General features: G+C 40.7%; 1 protein-coding gene across 2 annotated transcripts in view; it reads right to left on the reverse strand.

The window, feature by feature from the left end:
• Positions 1–1,044: 1,044 nt before the first annotated feature.
• PRKAR2A (protein kinase cAMP-dependent type II regulatory subunit alpha) overlaps positions 1,045–24,277 on the reverse strand; it is a 68,649-nt gene continuing 45,416 nt past the window's right edge. For both annotated transcript variants that reach the window (XM_040589320.1, XM_040589321.1), the window contains 7 exons: positions 21,353–21,459; positions 14,835–14,988; positions 11,708–11,809; positions 9,698–9,772; positions 6,582–6,647; positions 5,778–5,916; positions 1,045–5,233 (listed from right to left, as the gene is read on the reverse strand). In XM_040589320.1, coding sequence (XP_040445254.1) covers positions 5,100–5,233; positions 5,778–5,916; positions 6,582–6,647; positions 9,698–9,772; positions 11,708–11,809; positions 14,835–14,988; positions 21,353–21,459 — 777 coding nt within the window. In that variant the 3' untranslated portion in view covers positions 1,045–5,099. The remainder of the gene's footprint in view (positions 5,234–5,777; positions 5,917–6,581; positions 6,648–9,697; positions 9,773–11,707; positions 11,810–14,834; positions 14,989–21,352; positions 21,460–24,277) is intronic.

Here is a 24,277-nt window from a genome sequence, read left to right on the forward strand (position 1 = left end):
ATAATCGTAAGCATTCAGCAGAGCTACTTTACAACTGTTAAAACAAAAAAAAAATAAATTAAAAATTTAGTGCTGGAAGATTTCACGCGCCCCCAAGCGGTCCATTCCAATGTCTTCCAGATCTTTTCAATGCTTCCACAGCTTCCCTGCGGTAGCTTACACCCGGTTTTTAGCCCTGTCCTAATCAACATGGTATCGTTCCTCCCATTGCTCGAATCTGCCCCCAGTCCCCCAGGCCTTATTTCCATAGAAAAAAAAAAAAAAAATCCCATTTTTTTTTCCTTATCCTTCTGCAAAATGTAACATTTTCTAGATACTTATCACACTGCTGCTCTCTGGTCCCTTCAGGCGTCAACATCTTCCTTGAGTTAAAGCGCCCAAGGCTGAAGCACTGCATTCGGGCAGAGCCCTGCTGGTGTTTAGCACCACAACCCATCTCGGCTACTCTCCCAGGCCAATTTAGAAACTGCACATAAAATACTAAATGTTTAAATATAAAACTTCAGCAAAAGCAAATATCGAATATTTGAACAAGCGATTTCACATGTGCCAAAGCAATTTTCTTTCCAAATTGTTAGTCAGGTTAAAAAAAGGCAGCTTGCACCATAAAGTTCAGTAACTGTAAGCACCGGCCAGCAAGAGACCTTCAGGAATACTGTGTTTCTCCTAGGAACCGAGAACCAGTTAGCACAGTTCTTGAACAATAAATCAGTTCTACAATAATTTGGCAGACACATCAGAGCAGCCAGTTTTATTGGGAGCAATAGTATCTACAGAAACCGGTATTATTTTTAAGATATTAGTAAAATTTCATCACCAAACAGCAAAACTTGGTGGTCGGGTAACGTATAAATCTCTTTTGGTTATTGCAATAGGGCGAGTGCTGTTCTCCGTAAGGCTCTGATAACACAAGCAACAGTAACTCAGGCACTCCGATAAATCTAGTTTGTTAGCTGCTGTGAAGTCCACTCCTGATGTAAGTAAGCACTGGGGGGGGGGGGGGTTGTGTCAGCTGCAGTCAGTCAATAAAGAGCACACACAGGATTGTACAGGAACGCTGGACACAACATTCAGTTTTTTATTAACCAAAAGTGAAGCTGAACCCCAGAGTGGTTTAATTTGTTAAAACCATATGTTTATATGGCAGGTATTTTTCTTTCCTGTTCAACACTACAGTGCAAGAACCAAACTTCGCAGCTGTTCATCCTTTGAGAATCAAGTACTAAATGTAAAATGAATTAAAATAAGGGTCCCTCAATGAATCAATTAAAAAAAAACATTTAACTAAAAAGAACAGACCAATTTTAAGAACTATCTTATATTAAATTCTCCCAAGTGAAAGACCTTTAAAAGCACTTGGAGCCTTGAGGTAGCAACTTTATGCAGAATTTAATTCCCCTTCTGCCCCACAAAGCAGAGGAAAATTAGTAGCGCATTATTAGCTCCAGCCAGCTAAGCGGAGTTGAGTGTTCTCCTGTGAGGTTAGTGACTTTCTCTTGCATCTTGAAATAGCAGTGTAGTGCTGCAGACTGCCAGGAGGAAATCCACAAGGAAGGCCTCTTGAAATAAAATACATGGTTTGAAAAAAGTGGAAATAATCAGCAATAAGCATAACAACAAAAATTATCTGGAGTGAAAAAAATCAAATTGTTTGTATTTTGGCAAGACTGTTTTTACAAATACATGTCAGTAACACGCGTCTGCTTTCAGCCAACAGAAAAAAAAGGATGGAAGTGACATTCAAAGGGGTTTCGGATTTTTGCCCTCTGCAAAATTGCACTTTGTTTTTAAAAGTTCTCTTTAAAAGTTTTAATTTTTGCACTTTTGCTCCTAAAAAGACAACACATTTGCCCTTTTTTTGTTCTTTTACATTGTGAAACCTGTGCTGTGACATTAAACAGAAATACCATATATGCCAGGATATTTGACCACTGAAAGCTCCTCTCACTGACTTCACAACAATCACAAGCAGGGAATCACAAACAAGAGACTTTTCTTCCTCTGTGTCTCAAAGACACTGTCCTCTTTGCCCACTTTGCTGCTGAGTTCTTTTATTAAAAACTAGATCTCTCTCTACCGCCAATTTCAGAGACTCCACAGCAGGTTTACTGAACACTGAGGAGTAACAACAAAAACCTTGGGCTCGTTCTCCACAACAACTGCAATGAACAGTCCTAGCGAAAAGGAATGACCCGGGACAAAGGCGCAGGCAGACCTTTACAAACAGGCGCCTCGCATCACTCCCGGCCGTGGTGTCGCCACTTACAGGCTTTTTGACTTTGCTCATTGCTGGTCCTCTAATCAGATACCTGGCAATGTCGAGTATCTTACTACAAGCTTCTCTCACTGTCTTCATGCTCATGAATTGTACAGAACAGGTTAGTTAAACCAGACCAAACTAATCAGGCACATTGCAAATTATAGCTTTTAAATGGACGAGCCTTCTTTTACAGGCTCATTCTTTTTCAGCTCCAGGTCAGGTTGCCTCCCTACACCACAGAAGGATGCCACACGGATCCTGGAGGCAGGATGGCATTGCCCAGTCTGCCTTTGCTTCAGGGAGTCTAGAGAAAGGTAAAACTTCACAAGTTTATTCTTGCTTGTATGGGATCCCAATCTTTTGATTTTATGTTGTCATCCTTTCCTTTGACTTCTAGAAGCCATCAAATCCTCCCTTCCAGGCAGAATTACCTTAATAATCTAACATCAGCCTTGCCTCATTTTTTGGTTAAGCTTCAGAGCAACTGTTGTTCACATATGCTGAGGTATAGAATCCTGTCCTGCAGAGCATTCAAAGGCTGTAAGAACCAGAATCCATCTGTAAGGCCACCCAACCTGCCAGGCTCCTCTGGTTAAAGGAGAGGATATTCTGCCTGAGAGCAACAAAGGCCAGCTGATGATAACTCACAGCAAGTTTCTCTTTAGTTCACATGACAGTTTAGGCAGCAACAGAAACTCATACTGGTATGGAGACCAGTTTATGTCTGGTTCACAGGACAGTCCCGAGCTGGCTTCAGAAAGACTCGTCTTGGAGCCCAAAGTATCTTAAAAGTTTTCAATACAAGGACCTGATGAGTGTGGGGTTTTTTTCCATGTTCTTGGGTTGCGTTTGTTGGTTTATTTTTATGAGCTTGCTTTTAATTTTTTGGTTGGTGTTTGTTTGTTTTTTTTAATTCTGTAATCAAAAGAATGATTTTGTCTTTGGTGTTGAACCTTGGAAGCCTGAATGAGAAGTAGGTGCTGCTTCTTCAGCTGCAATTTACAACAACAAAACCCAGTAAATTAAGGGAAATTCACTGTTCTAAAACACATGCAGTTAGAACAGCCACTAGACATCACAACCAGGACTTTAATAATATGGAAACACCTAGTTCAGTGGTGTCCATTACAAATCATTTGCATTTATATAAAAATATTACTCCAATTACAGTAACTGGACAACAGCCATTCAAACTTATCAAGTTTCCATCTTACTTATATTGCAGAAACTGGGAGGAGCTCATCCATTTAGGGAAAAAAGATGTCCAGAAGTCAACTCAGTTGCAGCTAGGCATCTCGTGCCTCAGAGACATGTCCACTGTGATAACTAGAAGCAGGAATTCAACATTAGCATCCTTCTAGTCTTGCTCACATGGCCATGAATAAAAAGAGCAGGTTCTGTTATACTAGCATCCACAATTAGAATTTTAAAACCCCGTAAAACACCAGTAAGTTTTGCATGAGCTGCAAAGAATGCGAATTCAAAGGGTCAACTAGCTTTATTACCTACAAATTCAATGCCTTAATATAAATATTCTGTTTGTACACCATAAAAATGTCCTTCTTATGGTCTGATTCTTCTTTAGATAATACTCTGATAAAATCTCAGCAGTATGCCAATTAAGGTCATTAAAGCTATAGAAATAGAATCTACCTAATAAATGCTGCAAATTTAACAGTTATTTTAGATAAACATCATTAGCTTAGTTATCACCTAAACCAGAAGACTCCTCAAACACACCAACTGCGTAGTTAGCAAAGACATTTGCTTTACAAAGCCAAATGTTGCCAACTTTTGAAAAGTTTAGCAAATCAACGTGGTATTTGGAAGCATCCAAGTGTCTAATGAAGTTAGAATACTGTGAAATGTTAGGACTGGAGGGAGCTCCTGTAAACAAGTACAGAAGTAGTCTTCATTTAAATTACAAAACATTCACCTCCTTAAAAAGCTTTAAAACTGACCCAGTCAACAACAGTGCCCTGGGAAATCTAGCAGTATAAAGGATCTCTGTAAGCAAGAGAAGGTCATATATTGTGATCTCGCCACAATAGAATGTACTCAGTGTCAGGAACAAGGAGCAAATTTGGGGAGATGACAATTATGACACCTTCAGGCCATGTGATCTGAACCACTGCACTTTTTTTGGGCAGCATAGAGTAAAACAATTTTCTTTGCTGCTCAGAAAATACTTAAAACACAGTAATGCTTCATCTTCTGCATTTTGTTGCTAAGCAGACTTTCCCATGTCCCCAGCTTGGTTTACTTGAAGAGCTATAGTACCTGCCACTTGCAGCAGGTGGAAGAAAACTTCAGTGCCACCTTATTAATTGGCTCCATTGATATTTTAACTTCAAACCCAGATGCTGCGATTAAAAGCAAATTTGACACTGTATATGGAAAGCATCAGATGAAGGTAATAAGCCTATAAAAGACTCATATTCCACGGGTTGCCTCTGCAGAACAGGCAACCTCCCACTACAGAGTCTGATCTGAAAATTTATCCCAATAGTAACACCAGAAGGAAGGAGGCTTCTATATCTTGCACACTTTGGGTTTCGTATCAGGCACTTGAACTGTTGGACAGATGCCATTCTGAACCAAGTAAGTGAACATAGGGTTAGAATCATCTTTAATCTAGGTCTAATAATGAAGTATCAGCAGCAAAGTGGAGGCAGGGAGTGAGCAATCCATCTGTGCTGAGACTTGTTTATGGTTTCTAAAATGCCCAAGAAGACAGCAGCAGTAACTGTTCTGTAGTGTCCATTTTCCTTGTGAGTTGTGTTGCTGACAGGAGGCTTTTCTGTGTCTTGAACTAAGGCGGCATTCAGGTACCCTGTGCCTAATTCCCCGGATCCAACAGGTCCATGCTAGAGCCAAACATTGCCACCAGCTGCTCCTCATAATGTGTTATATTCCTCTTCATAATGTCCATGCAGGGTCCAAGCAACCTCTCAAATGCTTGCACATCCATGACTGCAAAGGAACAGAGGTGAAAACAAGATAATTTTTCAAAAAAGACACCACATGCCAATTTATTTTTTGAACTCAGAACACAAACCTCCAGTCCAAGCCATTCAGGTTTCAGGCTTCAACAGAAACCAGAGAAGCAGAAATAATTTCTGATTTCCCTCTGTACTTTTATTTGGAGAAACGAGGTTAATGAAATACACACCTGACTTTTCAAGGATAAATACAGAAGCCAAATATACAACACACTGGCCTCAAAAGATCACCTGAAAGCTGCATGTAACAAGCTGCAAACAAAGTGATGCCACTTACCCCTTCAAAAAGTACAGGTCACACAAGCAGAAAAAACAGAAACTGCTGGAAGGAAGCAGTGGTGCTTCTCAAACTTCAATGTGGAGATCCACACTGGCCCATGCTCCTAGCTTCTTGTGGCTGACTGCTAGTTACCAAAAGGCTGCTAGGTTTTGGAATAGCTGCTCGCTTGGCCATGGTCCACAAAACAAGCAAAGACCAGAAAAGGTTAACTAGAAACACCAAATCATCTGCTTACCTAAACATTTGACCTCCCCGACAGCATAGGCAGAGGCTGCTCTGGGTTTGTTGGTAACAAGTGCAAGCTCTCCAAAATACTGCCCTCTGTGACACCGGGCAATCTCCACTTCTTGGTTAGCTTCTTTACTCGTCATAGTCTGTTGAACAGTATATTTTAATTATTTGCATACAGTTCTGTCTTTGTATGAGGCTGCAGTTAATCCCATACATCTTACAGATCAGTAATAGCTCATTGGTTTAGGGCTTTTAAACTACCAATTCCCAAGTCATGCTCTGCACTGGTAGAACACTAACAGAATGCTCAATTAAAAGTCTGATAAGAAAAGTATATGCCAGCCCACATTGTTTTGAGATTACTGTTACAGCTTTGGGAACAGCTATTACATTAGTCTAACACAGGTTCCATCATGCACAACACGTTGTTCCCTAAGGCTGCTTCAGACTGTACAGAAATCCATTCAGGTGCTAACATCTAGTATGTCACTGGAGATAACAGACCCCAGGTTTTGTAAGCTGCGGTTTTCTATAATCCTAGAAGAAAAGTTTCATCTCCACCCTTAAGGCCAGGGAGACTGTATCAGCTTAGTTTGCAGAGGAGCAGATACAAGCAGAAGTTTTTCCAACTTTAATAAAGTGACTTCTGGCTACTTCAGAACAGGTATGGAGATTTATAACCTACATCACTTGAGTGACAATGATAAATATAATGAAGTAACATCTTAAAATAAGTCAGTCTTTTTCACGCCACTGGTAAATCAAATCAGGGATTGACCTAAAGCCTACTCATCCAATTTGAACTCACCTTGCTTTTAATCAAGATTTTCACTTCACCAGATTCTACAATGTAAAAACAATCTGCTTTATCGCCCTGTGAAGAGGAAAAGGTAAAACAAATTTTTTTTTCAGTTTACTGTAATAGCATATATAAATGGCATTAAAGCATTCGCTCTGAAGTAGGCCTTGTGCAGAAACCTACTAGAATTGACAAACACTCAAATTCTTAACATTAAAAAGTGACTGGTTAGGTAATACACCAGAGGAACCACAGGGGAAGGAACTATTCATACAGACCATTGAGCAAGAGGGCAGGTGGAAAGGAAAAAGCAAGAAATTTGATAATATATAGCAAAATCACTTAAGTGCAAATCTTCTGATCCTCATGGAAGTATCCAGTACTTAGTAAAACTCCAACTTAGTGACTGCATTTCTAGATGTCAGTAGGAAGAAAGATCCATTAAACTAAGTATGAGCTCCGTCAATCTGGGGTAAAATAGTGGGAGATCAGCAGAACCCACAATAGCTGTATTGGAGAAGTATGAACACAGAAAGTTAGAGGAGGACAGTTAACAGAAAACCCAAGTCCACAATGCAAGCCACCTACATGAGGAACGATGCAATGGCTGTGTAAATGAAATGAGACAGGTTAGGGATAAAGCACTCAATAGCAACATGCCATTAAAGGAAAATAAGTCACATTGGGCAAGTGGGAGAAAATAAAAATTGTTAGCAAATTCATATCAAGTTCTAGAAAGATATCACAAGGTGTCGTTGAATAACTGAGTGTGCAACAGAAAATTTTAGTTTAGTCAAATTCAGCTGTTTCCATGAAAAAGTCACTGTGAAGGTGACCAAGCACCGGCACAGGTTGCCCAGAGAGGTTCTGAAGTCTCCATCCTTTGGGATATTCAAAAGCTGTGTGGGTACAGTCCTGGGCAACTGGCTCTAGGTGGCCCTGCCTGAGCAGGGGGTTGGACAAGATGACCTCCAGAGGTCCCTTCTAATCTCAACCATTCTGTGATTCCGTGGCAGTTTATAGAACCTTTTTCACATCTAACTAAACTGCATCAGGTTGCAGACCTTCAACAGATCATAGTTGACATCTGCTCTGGAAAGCTTCACCAGAACTTAATATTTTGAAAGTTTTAGCTGTGACAGAGAAGGACTTTCCTTCTCTATACCAACCCCCACGGCGGGGCTTGGTATAGGACTGGAAGTCAGAGTGGAGAGCTGGCACATGTCTCCTGCTATGAAACAGAAGCAAAGGGATTAAAGGCTTCAGGGAGACAGATGCTGGATAGGGAACTGATAAGGGAATGGGAACAGCTCAGCAAAAAAAAAAAAAAAAACCAACTGTGAAACAATGTGAGGAGAGAGATAAATCTGACATCAAGTCAGGTGGGCAAGGAGACTATGAATGTGACAGGAAGAATGGAGAGAGATGATTACAACTTGAGTATGAAATGTGGGCTGGGAGAAGATGATGCAAGATGTAAACATGGAATTACACAAGAAATTAGGCCCCTAGTTAGGCTTCCTGGGGATGGTCATACACCATTCAGCACAAAGCTTTTCATTCACTGTTACCATCTATCACAACATGAACTAATACTTTCTTCAGAAGTGCGCTGAGTGTAAGCAGTGAAACAGCACTTATTTTTTTAAAAGAGTGAAAACAAACTTAGTGGAAGACATCCTCAAAAACTGTTAGTGCCTGCTGGTGTTACAAGTGCTTTAAAGCATACTGCTTAACTGAAGGGTCAAATGCCAGAAAGGTAATTAAAATGTAAAGTTATTCACAACAGAAAAGAGGTTCACGATATTGATGCAACTGCCGTTGCAAGATACAAGAGCTATCACGTCTTTTCCAAGCATAAAATTTCATCATTCTCTAGAAGTGTATGACCATCACCCAGACCCATCCAGACTATTAATCCTCCTTTTAAGGGTAATTACATCCTTGTCCTTAATTCAGTTATTACAAAAGATTAAAACCAACTGTGTAATTGGATCAATGATTGCGTGGGTTCCTAGTTTTGAGAGTGATTTATAAGCTTTGATTTTTGCTGAGAGTTCAGTTCTCAGGGGCTTAAGCAACAAGATTTTCAACTTAGAAATCTGAGGGTATTTTTGGAGAAAAGTAATCTGGCAGTATTTGGTTATCAGCAAACTAAGGTTGCCTGCATTCAGAGTTATCTGACATTCAAGGTAATTAAGAATAATTATTCAAGACATTATCAAGGAGTCATATTCTGTTTATAAAACAAAACAATGGTTGTGATTAAAAGCCTGCCATTTCAGGTAAGGGTAAGCCAAGGACTTTCTTGCATGAATGTCTACTTGAACTAGAGCACTTTTGCAACAAACAAAGCAACCCCAAGCTAAATGTGATGCAAAATTTCCAGTGTTTCATCAGTAACAGTGTTCCAAAATGTTATTTTGTCACATCTAAAAAAATCTCACGAGCTTGTCCAGTTTCCTATTCCACCACACTGGCCTTAATCTATTACAGCAGACAAAACATACATCAACAACCAAAGGCTGTCAATTGAAGCTAGACTACACCATTGACATACTCTTCCAAAAAGTATTAGGAAAACCAGTGGTTTTAATTAGCCCTCATAGTTTCTTAGAATAATTAGCTGAATTGGGTTCAACTAGCAAAACATTCCCAATAACTTCATTTACTTTCACCCAAATCATACTCCTGTTGAATTGTTTTGGTTTTGTTGTTTAGTCAGACCCAGCAATTAGAGATGCCTTTACTACATGCTTGTGACTCCTTGTTTAATCTGCTCATAGATGACTGAATAGCTGGGGCTTTCATGGAAGATTACATAGACAGACATTTAATTTCAGCTTCTTAAAGCATACTCCTTCTTGAAATCTTGCAAAGACCATTTATAAAAAAATAAACAAATGAGAGAAGAAAAACCCAGAAGATAAAGTAATAGAATAAATTTGTAGCAACAGGTGTACTGGCCATTCCCCAAACATTCAATAAGTGCTTAAATAAATTGGAAGTATTGAAAGAATAAGTGCCAAGTTGTTCCAAGTAATAGGATTCTATAAGTCAATTCCAAACAGGAAAAAAGAAGCAGAGAAAGGAGAATGACAAAGAGTAATTTAGACCTCAAGTACCTGAGAAATTATACGTTCCCCATCTTGATACACTTTCTCTCCTATAACATCCACTATCTTCATTCGCTCTGATGCCTGGAACAAAGAGGAAAATTAATCATAATCACCTGTTATAGTACATCTTTGGTAAACTCTGTAGCCCTGAAATGAAGTGGCACTCACTGGACACACAGACATGCACTATCTGGGTACTGAAAAACAGCCCCTACAATGACATCGATATACTGCACCACAGCTTTCAAGACTACCATATCAATTTGGAAAGCAAATTGTCTAGTATCCCATCTGTGTGCTTTTCTTACCCCCAAGGGTAACAAATAACATTTTTGGCTGGTTTAAAGTAAAGGGGCAAGAAGGGAAAAAAAAAAAAAAAAAAAAAAAAAAAAAAAAAAAAAAAAAAAAAAAAAAAAAAAAGAGAGAGAGAGGAAAAAAAACCTTCCTCTATGATTCAGTTGAAATTTGAAGAAAACACTCAGGAAAAGGTCATAAAACTTCCTAAGAACAAACTTCAATGAAAAACACCATCAACATGTTTTCAAAATATTTTAGTCACCATACACTTGAATATGGGAGGGTGTGGGGTGGAAGGTGTGTGAGTGTCCTAGAACTCAGGAAGAAGTGGAGAGAGAAAGGGGATATGAAAAGGGTGCCGGCTCTAAACTGTAAGGAGGCACCGCAACAGCGTGCAGAGCAGCAAGGGCAAGAGGTACTACTCTGACACGCAATGAAGCATGCCTGAGCTCAAAAACAGGAAGGGAGACAGAACAGTTGAATTTCCCTCCAATGTTTCCCATTGCCCATCTGGAATATCATAAAACAATGTTATTGTTTCAGAGCAGTGTAAAAAAGATATTAAGGAAAAAAACCCTACAGTTCAAATTAATATCTCAACAGATGATTTAGTTGTAATCCATTTGTTCCACAAATGCACCTTAATGTAGCCTATGTTTGAGAAACTTCTGATCCATGCATGATTCAACTGCAGTGTGTCATGCAAAAAGCCATCCACTGCTAATGAGTTATTTTTCTGTATCTTTAAATATTTATGAGTCATTTTTGTGCTCAAAAACAGTCACATTGATGGAACTAGTTTAAGCCAGGCTGTGAGAGAGAGAAGGTGTTGTGCAATTTACCCCCTCTCCACAGCTACCAACATATGTCCAAAACAATATATATTAGAAGTTGCTGTTCACACCTAATTATAATTTGCAGTTTTTAAATCTTCTCTCAAAGGTATTAAATGGTCTTCTCAAATACTAAAGATTAACGCTGAAAAATATTCTTATGATGAGAAAACAAAGAAAAGCTAAGTTATGGTGTAAGGCAAAGACAGACACATACTAATTTCAAATCTGCTTGGTACAGCTCCAAAAGCCCTCTGAAGATGCAGGCAGAATCAATAGCTTAGAAATGACAATTTACACATTGTTCCTAAAGTCATGCACCACGCATCAACATGACATCTGTCATTTTGTTCCCAGGTAGCAGTGCTTTCCCCTTAGTCTATTCTTAGTTTACCTCCTGAATACCAGTTAAAGTTAAAGCAAGACCTACTATGGCCCACATCTTTGTCTCAAATGCAAAATCATCCACGGCTGATAAAGGCCAAATATCTCAGTGATTGTATCATGACTTCAATATTACACCCTCAACTGAAACCACAGCCCTGAGCTCCAATTTTCAGTGTAATACCTGTTTTCTGACATATTTATAGATTTTTGGTTGGTTGGTTTTGAGTGCTGGTTTGTTTTTGTTTTTTTTTTAATCTTTACACAGATAGAGGTAAAAGTCAGCAATTCATTTACTGTGAATAAAGGATATGAGGGGGGAAACAAGCGCACAACTTCAACAATTCGAATTAAGTTGTACCGTAGTAAATCTGATACCAAAGCAGCTCTTAACATTTTGTTCTAAGTAAAAACGACACAGATTTCTGATATAGCAGAAACACTGACTGTGGAGCTAATGCTAATGCAAGAATTTGATGCAGATGTCTCTGAGAGGCTTTACCTCCAAGGATTTAAGAAGGGGCACAGACTCAATAAATAATTCATATGTCTTCCTCTTCTTTGCATTGTTTTTCAATATAATTCTTCTGAATGTCACTCGATCCTGCAAGAAACAGCACAGAGAAATATATTATTTCTCCTCACTAAAATACTCCCGGTTTAACGAACTGACAAACATGAACTAGCAGCATTTGCAACAAGCACTAGGTTTGAGAAGCCAGCTGTTAAAATGAGACCTTATCCATCACAACAGTAACAGCTCTTGTGAGAGCACTTGCTGCAATAACAAATTGAAAAATGGGGAGCTGTAAGACCTGGTTCTTCTCAGATAAGCATTTAAGAATTCCATTTTTTCTACCTTGTATTGTTTTTCACACTTGAGCTTTTGGGTTTTGCTTGGCTGTTTGTTAACATATCTTTCATGCTTCCACATACAATGAAGAACTTACAATCTTCTTGCTGAAGCCACTGGAAATTGGTACTTTCAATACTTATTTAAGGCAACTGCAGGACAAAGGCTGGATTGGAGTCTACTCGAGTCACAGATTTCAAAAGCAAGTTGGAGATTCACACTGCTCTCCAACAGATCAGGCACAGAGCATCACACCAGCTGGATTCACCCCTCCACCTGCCAGGATCCAGAGCACCGGCTTTTTGCAGCGACTACTTCTCAAATGCCAGCTGTCCACGCATACCATCAGCACCCTCCCGATGATAAAACCTTTTTGTTTGGTTTTGAAGCCTAAATACCGGGGGTGCCCTGAGGCGCGGGCTCCGCAGCTGCGGAGGGACACCACATGCCCAGCGCGGCCCCCCGCTCCCCCGACAGACATGTTGGGCAGCTCCTGCCCAGAACCCCAGCAAAATGCAGGTTATTTCCACACGGGGAAGGCAGGGCTCTGCTGCCAGCCATCTGCGATGAGAAAAGCCAAGGGAGCTGCAAGGGAGCAGCAGGCTCGGGGGAAGGGGACCGGCGCTCCCGCCGGGTGGTTTTGTGGGTGCTGGCGCTGCAGCACTGCCCGCGTCCCTGCCAGGAGCAGGAGCACCAACAGGGTGGGAGCTGCAGTTTACCTTACACGGGGTGTAAAAAATCCAAACCAAAAGGTCAGAGGAAGAGTAGAAATTTGGTTAGGAAAACGGTACCCCTAAAAAAATAATCTTTAAAGCTTACATATACCATCGTTAGCAGAAACACCCAAAGTCCTGAGAGACATCCCCTCTGTGTCTCACTTTCTGAAAGCATCAACTGATAGCTCAGCAGTGGCATTCCGAGGTGAAGAGGTATTTTCAAGTAACAGCACGGCTTTATGGGCTGCAGGCTGCAAATACTTGTAACAAAACAATGGCTGATACAGGTGACACCAAGAGAATATAAAAGTTGGAGGTGAAAGATGAAGGGAAGAATGATACTACAGTCATCCAAGGGAGAGCAGGAGATGATACAACAACCCCTCATGCTTTATTTTTTAAAGAAATTCTTCAGTAGTAGAAGTCTCTTCAAATTACATCTGGAGAAGCAGAAAGGTGCAGAAATGATCAGGGGAATTGCAAAAGCATAAAAAATTCAGAATTCATTTGTTTGAGAGTATCAGTGAGGGAGGAGAAGTAGCAAGATATTTGAACAAAAAAGGCAGAACAGTGAAGGAAACATGTGTGATCATGAGGTTTTCCCCAGACACGCTCAGTAAAAAAGGCTGAGGATATTCTTTGCTCCAGAAGAGACCCACATTTGATAACTGCTTTGTGCTTGAGCCTTCCAGGCTCTTCTTGGCCTAAGTCTGCAGTGCAACAGGAGTTTCCTAAACGGCAGATAACCCATGAGCTTTAGCAACGACTTCTGCAGACTAATAACAATATATTTAAATTGCATCAGGCACAAAATAGTACAATAAAGCATGACGACAGAGTAACTGGAAGAAATAATCCAAGTTTTACGCAGGAAAATGCAGCCTTAGTTAATAAAATAGCCACAGGACAGATGACTAGCAAGAGGTCCACCTTCAACTACATTCACTTCATTAGCAAGGTGTAATCACAGAAAAAAAACAAACCCCAAATTAACCCAGTTTGTCCAGTTCTTTTCAAAAGTAAACCGGAACAAAGATTCATCTTCTCATTTTCTTCCTTTTATGAATGAGCTCAGCTTGTAGGTAGCTACTTTGTTCTGTCTTGTTCAAGAAATTACATTCTGACGTTACTCCCTGGTTGATTTACCAGAATCTTTTCTTTCAGCTCACAAAGAGAAGGGAAGGCAGATCTCTCAGCAAGCACTGAGGTTGTATAAGCATGCTGTGTGTAGCAGCTTATCAGTCCTATAATCAAGGTCACAACACACGGCCAACCCCCAGCGATAGTTGCCGAGGAGCCCAGCGCACACAGAAATCACACAACACTTCTGGCTTCAAAGGCTTCGTTGATCGCACAATCCGCTTATTATGTGAGCCCTCACAGACAAGTGAGAGCACTGTGAAAATAACCCTATCCAAACAGTACAGAGAAAAGAACTAAAAAAGGAAAGTAACGTCTACAGCTTTGCATTCAACACTGCTGGGCTAGAGACAAAGCAACACCATCATTTGGTTTGGTATCTCATAGGTCAGGCTGACCTGAGAACATCTTCCAGGGTAACACAAAGGGACCAGAAACATCATGACAGTTTATTTTGAAGGAAAACAAAGCTTTGGGCAGTTCTCCTAGCTCTTCAAATTACTGGCATCCTCAAGAAGATAATTAACACCTTTCCATTCTTCTTAAAGCAAACAAAATTATAGGAAGCTGAGTTGAAAATAAAGAACCTAATTTAGGTATTGGTTCCCACCCTCATAAAATACGTGCATGAATGCCTCCACTGTCCTCTGCAGGATGAAAACAAAACCAGGGGTTCTCCCCCACCCCCAACAAAAGCCACAATTACAGCAAATGCAAGACAATAAAGGGACAGATAAAACTAGAGATAAGAGCTTTTACAGACAAGTTTTTCTAGAAAGGTGGCCAAAAAGACTTGCACTATGGATCTCTTATGCCAGGAGGTGAGATAACAGATAGTGATAAAATAGCTATTAACACAAGGAGCCATACCAAGACAAGCACTGAACACCGTGAGTTAGTATTTTAAATTCTTTCCTTACCAGTCCCCAAAGGGCTCCTTCTGTTGTGGCAACGATGGTGGCAGCTCTAGGAGTGTTGTACATCAATGCCAGTTCCCCAAAACTGCCATGATTATCATAGCGGCCCACACAGCGTGACTGGTTGTCTTTTGCTACAACAATATCATACAACCCCCTGGAAAAAATGGAATAGATGCTTTTTGTTAGACAACATTCCAGTATAAATCATAAAAACAGCTTCTTGCTGTTATATAAATAGTCCTCTTATTGCTGTGTGAGATGGAACATGCTTTATTGAGCTTTCCAATTGCCTGATACTAAGCTGCTTCTTTCTACACTATTTTCACAACCATTCTCTCTTAATAAAGCATTTCACTCCTGATGGATCTGGGTAGAATCTACTTGATTTCCTCTGCATAGTATTTTAACACTGCTATTGTAAGTGTTCTGGCTAGGGTGATAGGTAGTTTCATCATCTTTTAACAGTATTTGTCCTCTCACAGCATGCACTTTATCCAGTGAGGCCTCTTTAGAGTGACTCTGATTCATCCAAACCCATTTTCTCTGCGATGGCGTTGCTGCAGTACCTTTGGGATACACTCAGTCCAACTGCTCACGTGCTCCTATGGTTTTGCCTCAACTGCCGATTAAGGGTATGTCTATATTATAACCCCAAGATGCAATTGTAGCTTGTACCTGCATATGCCCATGCTAGAGTCAAACTATCCAGTTCTTCTGTGGACAACAGCAACAACACAGAAGCACAAAGATCACAGAAAAGGACCTTTCTTTAAAATACCAAAGATACTAAGTGAATTTTGCAGTGCAAACTGACCAGTCTTATTACAAGCAGCACTTCCTGATCCTCAGGCTGGAGGATTTAAGGCTAGTTCCAAGATGTTACACATGCCACATCCTTGCACTGTAGCACAGAGATCTCCAGAGGCAACCATTTCACCTGGTATTTGTCTAATAGCTCCCTTATGACCAAAGCTTTTATCACTCAGTTCAACTTCGCACCATGTTGCGACTCTGAGCGTGCTGACAGTTGAACCAACCAATTTTATCACCATTTTCATGGAGGTGTGGCTACTGAAGTACGTAGGTTATAGCATGCAATGTTCAAACTTGAGAGCATCCACTGGACTCTCACAAAGCTCTGTGTGTGGAGATGACGCTGTGGGATGCAGTTTTGCAGAACATTACAGGTTCCACTCTAGTCACTGGCTTCAAATTAAAGCCAAGCTAAAAGGTTTTTAATTCCTTTTATTTTTTTGTTTGGTTGGATTTTGTTATAGCTCACTTCTAAAAACAGGAAAGCTCTCTACAGCTGCTGACATCTAGCCAGGATCTCTGAACAGATCAAGAGGAAAGCGTTCGAGCACTGGAAGCTTCCTTGCACTTAGATCAGAGGGAGCTGTAACCTGTTTAAATTGGAAAGGCCGCCTCATCCTGTTCTCCAAGAGGCACACTTCTTACGTTATAATGAAGTTAAGGGAACAGTATCCCAGAATTTACCATGAACCAAAAGACTACTCTGATGAAGATGCAGGTACAAGTCCAGCAAGTCAAAGCTCAAAACACAAATATGTATCACACAGCACCACAGCAAGTACACATGAAGAAACAGGCTATGCACAGAAAAGTAGCCCTTTACAAGTCAAACAAGTGTCTGTAGCACCCTCAGGACTGTATTATGCTTGGAGCTTTAAAAAAAAAAATTTAAAAATATAGCTTAACTAGAATTGATTAATTCTTGGCTATGGCACCAGAAATTGTTCACGGACTAGTCACTGGCCTAAGAGACTTTACAAAACATATCATGCCCTGAAGAAAGCAAGCAGGGAACACCTTCCTGGCTTTAAACAGCTGAACATGCATATAATTTTTCCCAGAAGTTTAGATCTTTGTCAGAAGGAATGGTATTATCTCCCAGAACATCATTAGGCATATAAGGAAAAAAAAATACAAAACCATAAGAATCAACAGAAATGGTAGTAGGTGCAACTTCTCATGGTAAACAAGAACGGAAACAGACTCACTGGTGAGACCTGCCTAGTATTAACAGCAGAGGGTCTTCCAGGATTGCTGATGGACAGCTCTGGGTTTGTTAAGATATCTTTGAACACTGCTGCATCTAAAAAAACTGCGTACTACAGGACAGCTTTATGCCACTTTCATTTGGAGGATGTTCCACAAAGTGGACATTATGTGCAAACAAACAAGCAATTAAAATACATCAAAGTGAGGAAGCTTTACACAATGAATTGTGGGTCTACTGTATTAAAGCCTTTCAGAGAAAAGTTTGGCTACTGGATCAACAGTAGATGGGCTTCAGACACGTCAGAAGATCCAAGAAATTTAGTCTCCGTCACCCAGAATGCTAAAAGAGGAAGCCATGCGCATGAAGATTTTGTAACATCCTTACCAGACACCTTTTACACTCAACCACTTACTCACACTTAGGAGACAGGGAAAAGAAACCTACAGCGTACTAACAGTAAACTAAATAAGGATTAGCATTGATGGGAAGTTTCGCTAATTATTGTAATGTCCAACATTTATTTAATGTTTCTCAACGGCACCAGAGCCACTGTTTTCAGAGGCTTTTTGATCTGGAAGAGCCATCTGTGAGCACCTTAAGCAAATGCAACAACTTCTTCCCATCCCTCACAGCCTGAAAGTCACTTACTAGAACCATTTATTTCCAAATAACTATAGCCATGTAACCTTCAGCAAGCATTCAGCTGTCTGTGGCCCAAGGACTAAACTGGTGAGGCACCACTGGATGACCTTGGCTCAGCTTTATTGAGCAAACTGTTGCTGAGCTGTGAGACAGTTCATGAGCTAAAGCCCTGCAAGGTAAGAGGAATAAAAAAACATACCAAAGTGTAATTGTTGAGATGGTAATCGTTAGGAGCTCAAGGACTCAGAAGAAAAACACTGACAGGAAAAAATATAAAACCCCAAGGAAAAAAAAAGCAGAAAAGGAGAAGAGGGCAACTCAGCAAGATTGTGGATTGGTCTGTTCCAAGAGGCAACCGAGGCCAGCGCTAGGTGCCTCCTCAGCAGTGATAAGCATACTAATATTTAGCCACACAACACATTCATCCTAGCTCTCCCTTCTATGTAGTAAACACTAAATAGCTGCTGCACCCTCAGGTTGCATCTGTCCTGCCTGCTGCCCCTCTGTGCGTGGCAAAAGACACTCAGACAAAAGCGATCTGGCAAGGGAATGTTAAGAACAGAAGGCTGAGGAGAGCGTGTGTGAAGGGGTCTGTGCTAGAAAGCCTGTTTTTCTACGCAGACAAGAAGCTGAAGAGTTAGATCTGCAACACAAAGTCACTGTTCATTCAGACAGGAAGAAACTCATCCAGGGATATTTAGGCATTAATGACTCAAGAGTAACAAGACATTCCTACTGAGACCTTGAAAGAGCCAGTCCTCTGAATTTGCACTTGCAGGCAAATGGAAATAGTGTAGCTTTCCTGCTATTCTTTTGCATCAAAAATTGGGTGGGTTGCAGGAGGAGGACTGGAAAGGGAGTGAGGAGGCCAGAAAATCTGTAACTGTTTATTTCTTTATAGTAACTGAATAGCCAACGTAAGAGGTGCACCCAAGTGTTTACAGCAAAGGCTGGTACGCTGTATTGCTAGACAAAAATCAAGTTTTATTTCCCTCACTGTATAGCCTTTCTGACACATACTTTTGGCAACATATTTATGTTACTGTATTATACCTTAAGAGTAAAATAAAACAAAAACTTAAAAACATGAAACCTCCTAACTCAACTACTTCTTGATAGAAAAAACCGTTGTGAAATAGCATTAAATCTGTAGAACAGAGACCATAAAAACATTGAACTGAATATCAAAGACAAGGTTCCATTTCACTTCTTTGTTTTAAAACTTGTAGTAGGAAGAGCTTTTTAGTAGCCAACAGGTTAAGAAACTTACTCAAAAATAAACTAAAATAGGCTGATGGCATCTAACATTTTTGAGATGCTCCCAAACTGCTTTTAAGTTTCCTCAAGATTAGGAACTGCTGCTCTGTACACATCTCAGCTTTTCAGAGCTGGTGGCTCTGGCTCCCGTGAGTTTTAATCTGCAGCACCTTACTCTTACCTGGGACAGCCTGATCTCCCCAGTGAACATGGCAAAGAAAGAACTAGTCCTATCTGGCCAAAAACTTGGGATTGGCCTGAGGCACAGAAGCTGAGGGAGGTAACTAAGTGCAGAAATGGAGCACTGGTTTAGGCTAATGGTATAGTGTGGCAGAGGACAGAACAATGGGCATATGGTCAGACTATATTCAAGGTCGCCTTATGTTCTGTAATTCCACTAATCAGAAAGGTGAATGTACTTAAAATGAACAAGGATCATTTAAAACGAACAATTTTTAACCTATAAATTATTTTTCAAATTCCTTAAACAGCACAGATGACAATTCAAAAGGCAACACACTGCCTTGAAAAACTGCTTTGAAAGCATTTAATACAGTACTAATGGTGCCATCATTTCAGTGATAAGGAAGATAACAGTGCATCAAAGAAGTACTTTCCTAAGATCGTGTTCCAACAGACACTTACAATTAGGTCAGTAATATTCTGTTTAATATTAGAGTTTTACGGGAAGAAATAGATCTCTGTCCTTAATTCTTCTGCAAATACAGTGATGGAAACCTTCTATGACGGACTGACTAGCTGGGCAGATGAGGGGAGAGCAGTGGATGTTGTCCCCCTTAACCTCAGCAAGGCTTTTGACACTGTCTCCTGTAACATCCTCATAGGTAAGCTCAGGAAGTGTGGACTAGATGAGAGGACAGTGACATGGACTGAGAACTGGCTGAATGGCAGAGCTCAGAGGGGTGCACAGAGTCTGGCTGGAGGCCTGTAGCTCGCAGTGTTCCCCAGAGGTCAGTACTGGGTCCAGTCCTATTCAACTTATTCATCAATGACCTGGAAGAAGGGACAGAGCGCGCCCTCAGCAAGTTTGCTGATCATACAAAACTGGGAGGAGTAGCTGATACACCAGAGGCTGCGCTGCCATTCAGTGAGACCTGGACAGGCTGGAGAGCTGGGTGGAGAGGAACCTCATGAAATTCAGTAAGGGCAAGTGTAAGGTCCTGCACCCTGGGGAGGAACATCCCCATGCATCAGCACAGGCTGGGGGCTGACCTGCTGGAAGGCAGCTCTGCAGAGAAGGACCTGGGAGTTCTGGTGGACGGCAAGTTGCCCACGGGCCAGCAGTGTACCCTTGAGGCCAAGCAGGTCAAGGGAGGCAATCCTCACCCTCTGCTCTGCCCTGGTGAGGCTGCATCTGGAGTGCTATGTCCCGTTCTGGGCTCCCCAGTTCAAGAGAGACAGGGAACTGCTGGAGAGGGTTCAGCAGAGAGCTACAAAGATGATGAGAGGGCTTTCCTCCTTCTCCTTATGAGGAAAGGCTGAGAGAGCTGGGCCTGTTTAGCCTGGAGAAGAGAAAGCTGAGAGGGGAACTTACCAATGTCCACAAATATCTGAAGGGCGATGGGGCCAAGAGGACGGGGCCAGGCTCTTTTCAGTGGTGCCCAGTGACAGAACAAGAGGCAACGGGCACAAACTGCAACACAGGCAGTTCCATCTGAATATGAGGAAGAACTTCTTTACCTTAAGGGTGACACAGCACTGGAACAGGCTGCCCAGAGATTGTGGAGTCTCCTTTCTCTGGAGACATTCAAAACCCGCCTGGATGTGACTCTGTGCAGACTGCTCTCAGTGAACCTGCTTTAGCAGGGGGTTGGACTAGATCCCAAGAGGTCCCTTCCAACCCTGACCATTATGTGATTAAAAGTGACGTTAGCCAAAATTTCTTCCAAAAGGGCAAAAGATACTCAAAATGTGCACGCACCACATTTCTATTATATGGCTGTTGCACATATATGTGATCTACAAAATTAGGTGAATTTGCTTAATGTAAGAAATTGCAAAATGGCACCTTAAACTCTGCAAATACAAGTCACATGACAAACAGAAGAAAAGAAACCATAAGTCTCTGAAGTCAAGTGGTCAAAGCTAATTGGACAAAGTCCAGGTTGTTCCATGGTAGCCACTACCATGGATTTTTATTTCCTGTATTCTTCTTCCCTTCCTTACCATATGGTTTCTTCAGAAGAAACACATCTTGGTCTAGAAACAGCACATAATATGGCTGGGTTTAAACCATGCTGATGGGCACAGAAGCTAAACTGAACAAATTATAGGCAAGCTCATGCTGCGGCCCTTTCCTCAGAGAAAGTGGTATTTGAGTTTTCACACAGTCACACAGAACACGTTAAAACCCAGCAGGTTTGAAATGTCCACCTCTGTCAAACTTGATTGCCCATGGGCAAATGATTCAAAAGTCAGTGGAGGCCTAAAGAGGAAAATGGAAAGATCAAAGAAAGAGGCAATGAATGCAAAAAGTAAGTTTACTTCAGAAACTGTCCTACAGTAAGCACTTCCCTGCCATTTCTAAAAAACTGGAAAGAAACATACTCTGCATTTCAAAGGCACAGTTGCTTACCGCTCAACAACATAGAAGTTGTCTCCATCATCACCTTGGTCAATTACATGTTCCTGAGGTTTCACCTTCCTCTCAAACATGGCATCAAGGACCTGAGACAGCTGCTCCTATAAAACAAACAGGAGGAGGAGGAGGAAAAAAACAAACAAAAAAACCTCAGAAAAATACACCTTAGCATTACTGCTAGACAAGGGTGGATAAAAGTTCATGTGACAATCTGGACAGTGAAGGGTAACATGCGTTGCGTTACTTTTACTGTATGCAAATACAAGTAATGCTGATATTAAATGTTGATTTCCACTAGCACCTCACTTCCAGCTTATTAATCTAAGTTCAATAATGCAGAAAACCATAGATACTTCCATTATGGAAGAGCTATCATCTCAAATTTATGTCCAAACGGCTTAACTTATGCCTATCATTTCAGTGCCAAAGCGCACACATACAGCAAGGTCTCACTTGGTATAATCTGACACAGCATCACTGCAACGGATACATATTGATTTATGTCAACATGCATTATATGTACATATGTAGAAACTGCACCACAATTTGTTAGTAACTTATCTGTACTGTCATCACCTAAGAGCCCCAGTCATGATTCAGGACCGTACTGGACAAGACTCTATACAAACAAGATAGTTTGTGTCTTGGAGGACCTGCAAATCCAGCACAAGACAAGATCAAACAGGTACAGATGGGAAGCACATACAGAACGTGGGATAATGCTGGTTTGCACAGCAGACTCAGGCTAGGTTTCTCTGATGAGCCATGACTAAACCTTATTTTGTAGGCAGCACAGCCAGGGAAGCTGTGAAAGCCCGGAGATATGATGCCATATAAATGCCTTGTCTCAGTGCTGACCCGCTTCACTATCTCAGTTGTTCCAAAGTCCATTAACAACAGACTTCCATTGCATTTTCAATGACTAGATGTTCAAAGCTGAAGGTGTAGATCACAGCTGAGTTACTAAAAATATACCGCATGAACACACAAACTAGTCTTTATGCTGCTAGATACACTTGACATATTTACTGTGCTCCTTAAATTAGGAATAATCATTGCAGCATTTGTAGGCACCACTATATTGAAAATATTGCCTATCTTTTCACTAGAATCCTGTTTTCTTGTCTTTAAAAACTCTCCTGATATTTAAACTAAACAATCATTGCATGAAAGCAATTTCTTTTAACTACGTATTTCACAGCATGCATTTAAGTAGCAGTTGTCAGAAAACAAGAAATGGAGATTTTTAAAGAGCTTTTTTAAAATACCGTAACTCAAAAATGCTTTATTTGGAAGATAAACAGGCAGAGACTTAGCATTTGAAGTAAATAAAACACTGTCAATAAAAGGACAAGCTTCGTCAGATTTCTGAACTGTAAAAAACTGTCTTGCTTTAAACATGGGTACTGAGCACTCTCAGGAGCCTTGCTGGTAAGGATAACAGTTGTTGCTCTCACCCAGTACAAAATTCAATATTACAAATTACAAATCCTGTAACCAGGATTCTATAGACTCATAAGACACTGTGGAGCCCATGCATGATATATCTTACAAAGCTTCTAACAGCAGAGAAGTTATTACTCCCCTAGCACTTTATATTGAAACATAAACCAAGTTTATCGCTGGGGATGCTCAAAATCTCAGTGTTAAACCCTGTGACAATCTGAATTGATTTGAGTTGAATTTAGTTCACCTTGCTAGAAGTGATCCACTGGACACTGGCTCCCTCATGCTTGATACCAAGTATTACAGCAACTACTCGTGCAAGTAAAGACATTTAAAAGGGCTGTTGAGTCACTGGGCCTAGATTCAGCACAGTTCACCTAAATGCAGCCAGTGGAAAAGGGATTAATTGGGCCAGGACATTTGAGTCACACAATCATATTTACTTCTAAAGGGGTTTTATGCAGTTTTGTTGCAGAGTTTGTTTGCTTGTATTTAACAGTTTTACATGGTGCTTTTTAGAGGTTAAGAAGCAAAAGATCGTATTTTGAGTCTTAATTTGAAAGTGTTCCTCACAATTATTCAAGGACATTGCACACTGAGCAAAAGCAGCAGCCATGCATTCTGCCTTTCAGTGGGTATTCTACAGCCAACCTTCCAAACCAGCCCCATTATTCAGAGAGAGGTAAAAAATTATTGGGAGGAAGGGTGAAAGGATGCAAGTTCCATACTCCCTTTGTACCCAATTACTAGGAAAGCTTTTCCCTCTCTCCTAAGTGCCCTTTATCATACTACAATCAACGTATGGACTGCAGTCATCTTTTTCAGCCATGTGCTATCTTAAAGCCTGAGTCTTTAACAGTTGCAATTAAGATAATCTCCGTTACCTCTCAGCTGCTTAAAAAGCTTTCCCATAAAGCAGTATTTTTCCAAGCCCACTTTCTCAGCTCAAATCTGTTTTTTGAAGTCATCTTTGAATATAAACCGGTTATCAATTTTTGCTTCTGGGTGATTTTGCTGGAAGCTAAAAGATCAGCCTACTCAATCTGAATGGCGATCACATCTTGCACATACCCCTTGAGCTGCTGAATGTTCTTAAATAGGTTTAATTTTTTACCATACATCATCAGATTACTTGCAAAAGAAACCTTTAAAATGTCTTAAGTAAATAGGTTTAACGACAACAGGAATCTCAGAACACCAAAAGGTCAGTCTTGGAAAGGACAGCTTTCAGGGAAACTTTTTGACAGAATGTCAATTCCTCAATCCTGCTGCAATCAAAAGCCTCCAATGATTATTTTGTGAATGCAGTTCAGTGACTCTTGAGTTTGTACAGCAACCAGGAACTGGGAGAACTTCCTGGTTTTCAAGGACAGCAGTGCTTCTGAAACCATAAGCTATCAACATCCATCCTTTCATAGCTCAGGTATAGCTCAATGATTCAAACCACAAAGCTGCAGGGACCCATTGCTGGTG

The sequence above is a fragment of the Falco naumanni genome, chromosome 4, assembly GCF_017639655.2.
Source record: "Falco naumanni isolate bFalNau1 chromosome 4, bFalNau1.pat, whole genome shotgun sequence".
NCBI lineage: Eukaryota > Metazoa > Chordata > Aves > Falconiformes > Falconidae > Falco > Falco naumanni.